General features: G+C 38.0%; 2 protein-coding genes and 1 long non-coding RNA gene across 3 annotated transcripts in view; 2 read left to right on the top strand and 1 right to left on the bottom strand.

Annotated features, from left to right (window-relative positions):
• LOC128027374 (copper-transporting ATPase 1) overlaps window positions 1–4,554 on the top strand; it is a 42,939-nt gene extending 38,385 nt beyond the window's left edge. Inside the window, exons 19-23 of the mRNA XM_052614941.1 lie at window positions 302–444; window positions 525–728; window positions 2,694–2,811; window positions 2,936–3,038; window positions 3,136–4,554. Coding sequence (XP_052470901.1) covers window positions 302–444; window positions 525–728; window positions 2,694–2,811; window positions 2,936–3,038; window positions 3,136–3,409 — 842 coding nt within the window. The 3' untranslated portion in view covers window positions 3,410–4,554. The remainder of the gene's footprint in view (window positions 1–301; window positions 445–524; window positions 729–2,693; window positions 2,812–2,935; window positions 3,039–3,135) is intronic.
• A 358-nt stretch (window positions 4,555–4,912) lies between these two features.
• LOC128027379 (uncharacterized) lies at window positions 4,913–7,268 on the bottom strand. Its single transcript, XR_008186679.1, has 4 exons — window positions 7,078–7,268; window positions 6,057–6,143; window positions 5,658–5,833; window positions 4,913–5,547 (listed from the first exon to the last, which is right to left on the bottom strand). It is a non-coding gene; the product is annotated as an uncharacterized LOC128027379 (long non-coding RNA).
• Window positions 7,269–8,582: 1,314 nt separating this feature from the next.
• Window positions 8,583–11,835, top strand: sowahab (sosondowah ankyrin repeat domain family member Ab). Its single transcript, XM_052614944.1, has one exon. The coding sequence runs from the start codon at window positions 8,899–8,901 to the stop codon at window positions 10,135–10,137; it is 1,239 nt and encodes a 412-aa protein (XP_052470904.1). The 5' UTR covers window positions 8,583–8,898; the 3' UTR covers window positions 10,138–11,835.
• Window positions 11,836–12,059: the final 224 nt, after the last annotated feature.

Genomic DNA, 12,059 nt, shown 5'->3' with positions numbered 1-12,059 from the left:
AAAGCTTGTGAAGGCTTGTGACTAATGCAAGATAAAGCATATGAAACATGAAAATAAAATGTTTCTGGATAAATAGCCAGGAACTCTCTCAGAAATCGTGATCATAATTTAAAAAACAGTTTATCGTGGTGGCATTTATGTGCATTAAACTGTGCATGAATATGATCTTTAATACAACTTTTAAGAGCGATAATCTGTCCACACAGGGAAAATAAGTTAATTGCAGATTTAAAAACAGCTTCACGCTTTGCCACGCAGTGCACAGTGTTTATTGTGTGGATGTGTGTGGTTTTGTTTTCAGATGAGCTTTGTGCATTGGTGGCTATAGCGGACACGGTGAAGCCTGAGGCGGAGCTAGCCGTGCACACTCTCACAGCGATGGGGCTGGAGGTCGTGCTCATGACGGGAGACAACCGCAGAACCGCCCGAGCCATCGCTGCACAGGTACAGCCGTCTTAACGAATAAGGATCGTCCTCATGCAGCGGTGGAGCTAAGCAGCTGAAGTCCTGCTGTTTCCGTCCAGGTGGGCATCAGGAAGGTGTTTGCAGAAGTCTTGCCATCGCACAAGGTGGCGAAAGTGGAGCAGCTCCAGCTAGCGGGCAAACGTGTGGCGATGGTGGGCGACGGAGTGAACGACTCTCCAGCGCTGGCGATGGCTGATGTGGGGATCGCTATAGGCACAGGAACAGATGTAGCCATCGAGGCAGCCGACGTGGTGCTCATCAGGGTATGAAGACTGCAATGACTGTGTTGCGTTTAAAGCTAGAGATTGTAAAAAGGATGTAGCACATGCATTGACGAGTCAAGTGATGCAGCGTGATGGACAAGATTTGATAGTGCATACACTTGTGAATAAAATATAAACGAGTTGAAAAATGAGTTTCTATTTAGGCTATAACGCGTGTCTGCAGCGTTGATCAATGCAGTGCTGAAATGTGCATGCTCACGTTTCCTCTCATTATAACGCACGGATTGTAAACATTATGAAATATCAATTATGCATATATTTATTGTGTTATAACAGAGATTTGTGAGATTGCGATGAACTGAGATGTCTTTTAGAGATTGCAGCGCTGCATTCTGCCAAACCATGCACGCAGCATCCGCTTGCTTTAGTTAAAAACAACAGTGTTCTGTGAATGTTGATGCTTTAATAACAAATATTTATCGGGAGCACGTATCTGGGATTTCATAAATTTCATATAGAAAAAAAATTATGTAACTAATTACTTTTGAAATAATAAATTAATCCGAACAGTAACTTGATTACTTTTAAAAGGAGTCATCAGTAATTTGATTACTTTTCAGAGTAACTTGTCCAACGCTGTCAGTAGGTGGCAGCAAGTTTCTGTCTGAATGGGTGATTTATTGAATCATTGATTCAAATGATTCGTTCAAAACGGGTGATTCATTTAGAAACGGAGCAAGTGCATCACATAGCAAAGCACCTACGGATAGTACTGCCTACGGATGTAGTGTTTATGCAAGTGGTACACATTGAAAAAATTATTTTTGGACAATATAATATTGCAATACAATTAATAATCTAGCTACAGCTGTTTTATAACATTAATATCACATATGCGATCACGCTCATGTCCTAATATTTATGAAAATGGCTGTTGCTTGTGTGATATCACATAACTATATGAGTATAATAAACAAAAACCTAGACAGGGATATTTTTTGCTTTCATTACTTGAATTACAGGGTCCTTTTAACTGCTTTCTTACAGGCTTCATCACACAGTCAATGCTTTTGGACTCAAGATGTGTTTTTTGAGTGCACTATAAAGTCAGCTCGCATATATCGTTAAAAAACAATAATGATATAATAAACGTAACAATTTTTTAACATTTGTTTCAATTTCTTACCCACTTTTTAACCTCATATTATGATCACTGTTTTGTAATTTTTTTGCTTTTTTTTTTTTTTTTTTTTTTTTAGTCAAGCAAGGTTCCCACGGGTCCTTGAAATCCTTGGAAGTTTGTGAATCAGATTTTTTTTTTTTCAAGGCCCTGGAAAGTTTGTGAAAATAAACACCCATAGATACAGGTCTGAATTCTTTCAAATGTCATGCCATATATTGTAAGTAATTTCACGGTATATCCACTTCCTAAATGACTACACTCGTGCAGTGACAATTCTATAGAGGTATTAATTCTGATGCTTTGTGTATAACATTTTGTTGCATGACATTAAACTTTGTTTTTTATAATAATTGTACAATTGTAGGTTAAGCAAAACAAATGTGATTATTTTGGAGAAGCTTTTATACACATACTTAACATCAGACACGGAAATGGTCATGTGGTACAGAACAAATGTTTTGAGCGTTTCTTATCCTGTCCCTTATTTTCCTATAAAAAAGAATCACAGTTGTCCCTTGTTTTCATTTTCTGGAGTTGGCAACCCTAATGCACAAGTTAATATCAGATCAATTGTGAAAACCGTAAAGGATGAACTGAATATTGCTCAGTTTTATGCAAAACAATAGAATATATGATCTCTGTCATATGGCAAAAAAATATCTTACAAGGTAACACTTGTGTCTCCACATGAAGTCTTTGAGGTCACTGGATCTAGAAAGTCCTTGAAAGGTTCTTGAATTCGGGAACCCTGATTAAACATACGTTTCTTGAGATTGCACCTACTTTTTAATTCAATGCATTTATTTATTTATTTTTTTCAGAATGATCTTCTTGATGTTGTTGGGAGTATCGACCTTTCAAACAAGACCGTGAAAAGAATCCGAATCAACTTTGTATTAGCCCTGATCTACAATCTGGTGGGGATTCCCATCGCTGCAGGTAAACCATATGAACTTTTCAGTGTAGATCTCATGTTGGACAGTAGTGCATCTCACAACTGAAAGCATGGGTTTGTGCCCAGTATTGGGACACGGTTCGATAGGGTTTGTGTTTATGGGTGCAGGTGTGTTTATGCCGTTGGGTTTGGTGCTTCAGCCGTGGATGGGCTCTGCTGCGATGGCTGCGTCCTCCGTCTCTGTAGTGCTCTCCTCTCTTCTACTCAAATGGTACACCTCTCAGTTTGAGTTTTTGCATGCTTTAGTATAATGGGGTTTGTTGTTGAAAGATGCTCGGATCATTAGTCCGTCTCTCCTGTTTCTGCAGCTACACTAAACCCAGCGCTGAGACACTGCAGAGACGTCTGGGAGAGGTCAGGAAACACCGAAGCCTGTCTGAAGTCAGCGTTCACATCGGGATGGGACAGCTGCGCCAGTCATCGCCCAAACTCGGTCTGCTCGACCGCTTCGTCAACTACAGCCGGGTCTCCATCAGCTCGCTGCGCTCCGACAAGCACTCGATGAACGGCATGGCTCTCAGTGAACCTGACAAACACTCTCTGCTGATGGGAGACGCTTCCTGCGACGAGGAGTTCATCTGAGTGGCTCTCACGTTACCTCACTGCCTTTAGACGAGGGACATCCGTGTCAAAACCCCAAATTCAGTGGCCTTATTACAGGTTTGTCACGGTGATGCTGCACGGATCAGCTCACACCGCTTTCAGATCCTCTCCGTTTACATTACCAGTATTCCCGCTGGCCAATTTAAAGGGATAGTACACCCAAAAATTACAAAAAAAATGTAAATAAAAAACAATAGTTTGCAGAATGTCGATAGGGACCGGAAACTGTTTGGCTTCCAGCATTATTCAAGATTTATTTTACTGAGTTCAGCAGAAACTATTACAGATGTAACACAATTTGATATGGAATATATGGCAGAATTTAAAAAAAAAATCGGTGCACTGTCACTTTAAGAAAATGACAATCCACTTACAAAACAACTTCAAATCAGTTTTATTTGTGCGAAAACAGCAGTTTAAAAGTGATTGTGCTTTATGATAATGATTTAAGTGAATATTCATTCCGTCTTTTATTTATAAGACACTGAAGGAATGTGAGGATTTCTTTTAAAAGTGAAGGAATGTTTTTATATTCTTCGAGTGCATTCCAAAGAAAACAGCGTTCATTAACGCTAAACCATTATAAGCCTCTTTAAGATGTTATATTCATATTCATTGCATATCAATTATATCGTTGAGCTGCCTTTGCTACACTTAAATGTGCATTACCTTGTCAACTTTGCTTTTAAATGTTTTATTTTTTTAATCTTGACTTTATTTGGAAGCCCAGTGGATTGTGTGAACAGAGTTTGACTGGGCGCAGCCGCTTGTGCATTAATGCACTGAACAGATGCATGCATTTTCCACACGTCACAGCATGACCTGAATCAGGTTACTGATTAATACATTCAAAGCATTTATTTTCCAATATATATATATATTTTTAAATCATCCAGAAGTTGTTTTGTAACCGTATTATTTAAGGTCAGTTCAACGATGCAGTCATCAAACGAAACAAGTGCACTCGTTAGTAAGTAATGATTAGTTGTTGCTTGTTTTTGCCAAACGTGTTCAGATTAGAAAGACAATGTAAACATCCTAAAATTGTGATTGTTTTAATAAGTATTCTTATTGTAGTTTAGCATTATATTCTTTTAATAAACGGCTAGTTTTCAATAAGCCAACATGCATTCATGAATTACTTTTTTCAGTGATTTATACATAAAAAATATGCACTTGCCTACATTGTTTAAAAAGTTATCATATTAGCATTCTGTTAATTTTGTATTTCTGAAAGTGCGGTCACATTAGCAGCATTTCAGTAAAATTTTGCATGCAAAAAAAAGGGTGTACTGTCTTTATAGGCTAGAGATGCATCTTTTCTTTACTCATAAAGTTGGAAACTAATCCTAAAGCTGTAAAACTGCATCTCTATATTCATCCTATGTGTACTCTTATGGTGTCAATATGAACTTTTGTATGATTCATGATGAGTAAGCCTAGCTGTTTCTAGTGCACTAGATAGAACAAGTAAACAGAGTGTGCAGAAGTAAACAGCTCTTTTTTATTATATATCTATCTGTGAAACAGAGACAATGACAGGAACGGAGAGTTGTGCTACAGATATGGACTGTACATTTATCAAACATTCAGATTAATACGTTTTTATTCATATTAAAAGGTACAGAAAAATGACATTTTTATAACACTATTCTTAGAATAAATTCCTATTGGGTGAATTGGCAGTGGGCGGAGTCACACAGACCAAATCAAAAACAGACATTCTGTCACTGACCACGCATTTCGAAGCAGAATAACTGGCTGTAGTGTTGTTTCTTGAGAAGACAAAAACAACAATCATGTGAGCTTAGCATGTGTCCTAAATATCCGCACACATACCATGGTACTTTTAAGCTTTATGACAGTCAATAAATGACAGCACCTTTAAGTGTCTAGAGCTTGAGTCATTTATCTAACGTATATGCAATTTTCTTGTAAACATCTTGAAATCAGACAGAGACTGAAGAAGGTGCATAATTTGCAGTGTTGGGGGAAGCTTTAGTTTGCCTTTAGTGTCTCCTCTCTGCGTCTGCGTCTGCGTCAGACTCTTGATGGCTCCAGATGAAGCGCTGTATCCGTGACTGTGATGCTGGTCTATCGTTACACATCCTCTTCATCTGAAGGCAGATGTTTGGAGACAAGGAGATGAATTCTCATGACACTCCACAAATGACTGAATTTGTTGAATAAAAGTATAAAAACGATTTCCTCTCTCAGTTCATCTTACCCCTTTTTCAAGCAGAATATCAAACTCATCTGTGACTATCCTCCTCTGTCTGCCGTATTTCACACGCACAGTGTTTGCAGGCACAGAGAAAACACGCAGCCTCCAAGGCTGATCAACTTTCCTAAAATATAGACTTGTATCCATCGATTGGACCCTCTGCCTCACCCATTGATCTGCTGTAAAATAAAACCAGCTATATTAGCTTACAATGCACTAAAGCTAATCTGATCAGTACATGTGAAGCACAACTGAAGTATGAAAAATGCTGCACTTTTACAAGCTATGAAACATAAACACAAGTTAATGTGTTGATATGATCATTTGGGCCATCATCACAAATCTATAAATGGTGCATTCATTTTTGAATCTCTTTAGAAACTAAACTCAGACAGTAGATACCTTCTAAAACTCCCCAAGTGTGAACGTCGCCGGCCATTTATGTCTCCAGGAGGTGTTTGGAAAGATTTTGATTTCACACTGATATACCTATAAAACAAAAATTACGATTAAATATCATTGCAACATTAATAGGTCATGATACAACATATTAGTAGATAACTTTACCAGTTAAAAACAAAATCAAGATAATCCCTTTCTACATGTTTAGGTTTACTATTACTATTATTATTACTACAAATTCCATAGTTTATTTCATTATGCCAAATGATACGTTGCATCGTCTTTCTCTTTAAATGTTTAGTAAAATGTAAAGTAAAATGTTTATTCAATTAAAGCCTGGTTAACGATAAATGTCAGTGCTTTATATAATTTACAAATGTTAAAGTTCTTAAAGGGATAGTTCAACCAAAAAATGAAAATCGTCATTATTTACTGCGCGTGACGTCATTCCAAACCTGTTTGAATTTCTTTCTTCTGTGGAACATGAAAAAAGAAGACAATTTGAGAACTGTTTGTCCACACGAATCAAGGGTAACCAAAGTGGTTTGGCAACATGCAACAAAATATCTTCTTTTGTGTTCCACAGCAAAAAGAAATTCCAGATTTAGAAGGATATGAGGAAATTATGACAGAATTTAATAGCAGTGCATTTTCTGCATTCTAGCTCAAAATCAATGCGTTACTGTCAAGTGCATTTCTATGTGACAGAAATGCATTATTAAGTGTGTTGCATTTGCCGTGAATTCAGAAAGCTTTATGTTTTCTGCAAGACATTCACGAGGAACTCGTGTCCCGGATGGACTAGATTTTTCCTGGGCCTAGTTTTTATTCCAGAATTTTAACCCCAATATAACACTACCAAAATACATCAACTCATTCAACAGTCAAAGCAAGCATGCTGAAAATGCGACTGACAGTTCTCTGATGTGATGTTTGATCAGACATAACCTGATGCAATCGCACATAATAATCTGATAAGAGAAGTTAAGGAGTTAACAACGCCTCATCATAGAGATCTTACCTTTAAATAGACTGGTGTTCAACGCATCCGATCCGAACGAGAATTGCGATTTCTGCTATTGTTGCACGCGAAATCTGATTTCTAGACTAAGTTAGTTAGCACCACGAAACATTAAATCAAGTCTTCTCAGTTCAGCGACCAATGAAAAAACTAGTTTCAGTTTCCGGTTTCGCGGTTGTCACTTGCTGTGCCATACTACAGTATGTGCTTAGTATGCATGGAATACCCGGATGACCTACTATTTTGCCAGAATCTGCTAAATATAACTCAAGTACACTGAAATCAGTACAGAAGCTGTTTCGAATGGCATACTAACAAACTAGATTGCAGTATGCAGTGTGTATACAGTGAATAGTATGCTATATGATAATTTTCTGTATGCATGGAAAACCCAGATTACCTGCTACATTTGCTGAAATCTGATGTATGGGATACAGTTTCCCACAATGCAACATGCTCCACATGACGTTTCATCTTAGGTGGGAGATTGTAATTATGTAACAATTGTATATAAACAGTACTTACATAAATGTTACTATAAACTACATAGTATTGCTAATTGCTATCTAAAAACAATATCGTTAGTATGAAATCTTTTTTTTTTTATAACATGTAACAGATTGACAGTGTATCATATTCAGGGAGCAAGATAATAATGTAGCCTACATTTTGAATGAATTTAGTTTTTAAAGCTTTCTTATTAAAAGAGTGAGAAATGATACACATACAGAGATTTAAATCTTCACGATATATACTAAAGAAAGGCTTTTGCTTACAAAATGTGCATTTATGTATAAAATATTTAGCAAGGAACAAAATAATGTTGAATAAATAACACAACTTCTGACTGTTCACTCTCATGTGTATATCCTAGAATAATATTTTCATGCTACAAAGAGATATCAGGAATTATACCACAGAAAAAAAAAGAAAAAGAAAAAAAAAACTCAATATGTTTAATGTTGCTTTTGTAGAAAACACTTTGTAGGAAAGCATCGATGTAACATTTTATAAGACACTTCTTTGGTTTTATTGTACGTAAAGAATAGTAGGCTACAGAGTGATTCAATAATAATATTGCAGTAATATAATAAATAAATATTCATATATTGATAAATATGATATGATATATTATGATATAATATATTATATATATTATACACAGTATATATATATATATATATATATATATATATATATATATATATATATATATATATATATATATAGGCCTACACACACACACACTCAATGTTTTATCCACTTTTTCCACTTATAGTGTAATGCCAAAAAAAAAAAAGATTATGTTTGCTCGTCTTTAGAAATAAACATAATTCATTTTAATATGTAAGTTTCGAATTTTATTTTACACCAAATGAGCACTAAACATGGAGACAAAATTAAGACGCCACTGAACGTTTGGAGATTGGAGAATATACTATTTTGAAATTAGTACCAAAGCTATAAAGAACCAAACAATGAATTAGATAGCATGCAAACGAGCACGAAGTGATTTTTATTTATTTATTGAGTTAATTTGTTATTAGACACGTTTGTTTATTGGTCAATAAATCACGAAGAGTTGCGGACGAGATGCACGCTTACAAAACTTTTCTATCTTTGAGAAAAATGCGCCGCGCGTGCACTCCGCTACCCTCCGCCGTGCACGCGCAGCCGCATCCTTTATTCGCCGCGCGTTCACGTGCTCGTCTTGGATAAAGAGGGAGGCACGCGGATCTCAGAGGATAACCGGAAACAGCAGGTTGTTGTCGAAACATCTCACGCAACAATTAAAGAAAAAACACCTAAAGCGGCAGAGTAATGGCTTTGACTCAGGATCTGATCCTGGCGTTTTTACTGGAGCGTGGCGGGAAAGTGAAGAACTCGGAGCTCGTGAGCAACTTCAAAGGACTTCTAAACTCCGCCGACCCCGCGGAGAAGAAACTGAACCGAGACCTGTTCAAACGCCTGGTCAACAGCGTCGCAGTGGTCAAACAGGTCGATGATGTGAAGTACGTGGCCGTGAAGAAAAAGTACCAGGGAGAAAACACCAGCTCCACCGAATCGCCCTGCAGTCGGAAACCCATCCAAACACAGAATGTGGATGTTATTAATAACAACCACTGTCATTGCTCCCCGCAAACTGTGTGTAATAGCATTAAAAGTGCTGAATCTGTTCCTCCTGGAAGACCATCCGACTGCAATGCAACCGAGTCTTTGACAGCAAGAGTGCTGAGCATGACAAGCGATGCCAGAAGAGGCAAATCAGGGGCTGTTTTTGCTCTCGTAGCCATAAAATCTCCAGCATATGAGGAAAATGCAATAAGATGCCTAAAAACAGTAGCAGGCGATGCTGAACCTCTTCCAGCGGCTACAGAGAGAACTATGAAAGTCAAAACGAGTTTTGCACAGGTGAAATGGTGTCACAAACTCGGCAAACCTGCTAAAGTCTCAGATGGAGTGCCTTTGGGATCGATGGAGCATGAGTGGCTCGTGAAAGCAGCGACGGGAAGCTGGCATCAGATCTACAGCCTCCTGCTGCAAGAGCCTCGGCTGGCGGACAAGCCAAGCTTCATGTCTGGATTCACAATCCTGCACTGGGCTGCTAAAAGCGGAAACTGTGAAATGGTGTGTAAAGTCATCGATGTTTCCAGACAGAGAGGCGCAGGGGTCGATGTGAATGCCAAGTCTTATGACGGATACACAGCGCTGCACATAGCTGCCATTCACAGCCGTGAGCGTGTGTTATCACTGCTGGTGTGTGAATATGGTGCCAACACTAACATACGGGATAACAGTGGGAAAAAAGCCTACCGTTATCTAAGTCCAGACGTGTCCACTGACATCAGAAAGATGCTCGGAGACCCTCACAGTCTGCTGAAGGATGCTCCGAACCCCTCAGACCTCCCTAAAGGATCCAACACCTTGAGTAAACTATTCCATCCCCACATCGCTGGACATAAAAAGAAATACAGACGTCGACCGAGCTTCCACTTCATCAGAGACGATCACGAAGACCCCAGAATGAACGTCGCACTTCATCGCAAACTGTTACAGTAGAATATCCCAGCTGACTTGTATTACTGGTTTAATATTATGTGTTATTAATTTAATCTGTGATTGTACAGTAACAGCCTTGCATCTACTGATTATTTTACTGTTAATTAAGTTAATAAGTAACAAGAAAATGCATTTAACACAGCCGAAAGGCTGCAGAACATGTCCAGAAATAAAATTGATTTAAGTGTTAGGAAAGAATAATATTTGAGAATTTTTTTTTCCTTAAATTCTCATGCTGTAAATGCAAAACGAACAAACTAATTAGCCTACTTTTAATTAATTTTGTCAAATTGAAAACCATTTTAATAATGGTTTTAATAAATGTGCTCAGACTCATCAGATTTGGAGAAATGAAGCATTGTATCAGTGTCTCATCAATGGATGCTCTGCAGTGAATGGGTGCCGTCAGATTGAGAGTCCAAACAGCTGATAAAAACATCACAGTAATCCACAGCACTCCAGTCCGTCATATCACGTGAAGCCAAAAGCTGCGTGTTTGTAAGAAACAAATCCGTTAATATATTTTAATTGTAACTTCCATAAAGTTCATAATTTATAACAATGCTTCCTCCAGTGAAAAAGTACATTTCCTGTTGTTCTCTCGCATCAAAAACCAACAACATATTTGTTTGAACTGTTTTGGCTTATAAAAAGTGCTCGACTTCTGCTTATTTCTCCCCTGATTCAGACAAAACATCCACTGGCAAAAGTAATATTATGGATCGAGGACTTGTATTTTAGCCAGAAGCAACACAGCCTTTGTCTTCACAAGATGTTAGCTGATGGACGGGAGTGCTGTGGATTATTGCGATATTTTTATCAGCTGTTTGGACTCTCATTCTGACGGCACCCATTCACTGCAGCGCATCCATTGATGAGACACTGATGCAATGCTACATTTCTCCAAATCTGATTCTCAAAACAAACTCGGATTAGGTGAGTAATTGTGAAGTACTTGTACTGCCCTTAATTTATGTTGAAAATAAGAAAGAAGAAGAAAAAGAAAAAAAAACATGGTTTCTTTGTAATGCAAATTTGGTGGACAGTATGCATCATTGTGTTACAAAATAATGCCACCATGTGACTTGTGTGAGCATTTTCTGATTGGCCTCAGACAGTGACTCTGTCATCGTTCTTATCTGATTGCTGTGCTGTGAATAATGGCTAGAGAAACTCCTGGCACTGCATGAATGGAGAGAGAGGCCTCTGTGTCGTCCTTGAGCTCATTTCATGCTTGATTTGATGTCTGTGTAATACTGAAGAGATAAACTCTAGCTCGGTTCTTTTATTTTTGAATAAGCCAAGGTCGAACTTTATGCATACAACCACTTTACTGATCTAATGCGTAAGAAGAAGAAACCTAGGAATTTATCAATGTTAGAAACAGCCTGGAACTATAATGAGGCTTCTGTCACAGTCAGGCAGTGATTCATGCGTGATTTCATGGGCATTCGAGCATAGCAGAACTGCATTCAGAGCCTTTTGAGTGATGTGCAGTGATCTGGAATGATACCAGTGCCCTTGCCTCTCCGTTAGAGCTCCAGCGAGGTGAAGGTCGTTCAGAAAGTATATCCTTTGGGTTCAGAGCACTTCACTGTTGAATGTGAAGCTATCCTGAGCCAGATTTGAGCACTTAAGCTGACAAAATTATTTGATTACTTGTAATATTTCATTAAAGTTCATGTAAATGGTGTCAAATGAGTTGTGAGTTCTTGATTTTGTGGGCTCTGCATTATCTGTCTGTAGGCTGTTCGTATCTGTGTTAGAGAAAGCATAATAATAGTTCTTTGTGTTTTCTTGTCTAGGGTCATTGTTTGGATGTTTCTCATCCATTATGCAGGATCCCACGGTCAACCTCAACATTAAACCGCCTCAATTCCCTGCGAGTCTCATGGACTAAATGCTTATAGTCTAGATACGTA

This window comes from Carassius gibelio, chromosome A14, assembly GCF_023724105.1.
Source record: "Carassius gibelio isolate Cgi1373 ecotype wild population from Czech Republic chromosome A14, carGib1.2-hapl.c, whole genome shotgun sequence".
In the NCBI taxonomy this organism is placed as follows: Eukaryota; Metazoa; Chordata; class Actinopteri; order Cypriniformes; family Cyprinidae; genus Carassius; species Carassius gibelio.
This window is presented reverse-complemented; position numbering and strand designations above follow the sequence as displayed.

What these genes read in the sequence shown, in the direction of transcription:
- sowahab (XM_052614944.1), top strand. Translation starts at nt 8,899, where the DNA reads ATGGCTTTGACTCAGGATCTGATCCTGGCGTTTTTACTGGAGCGTGGC.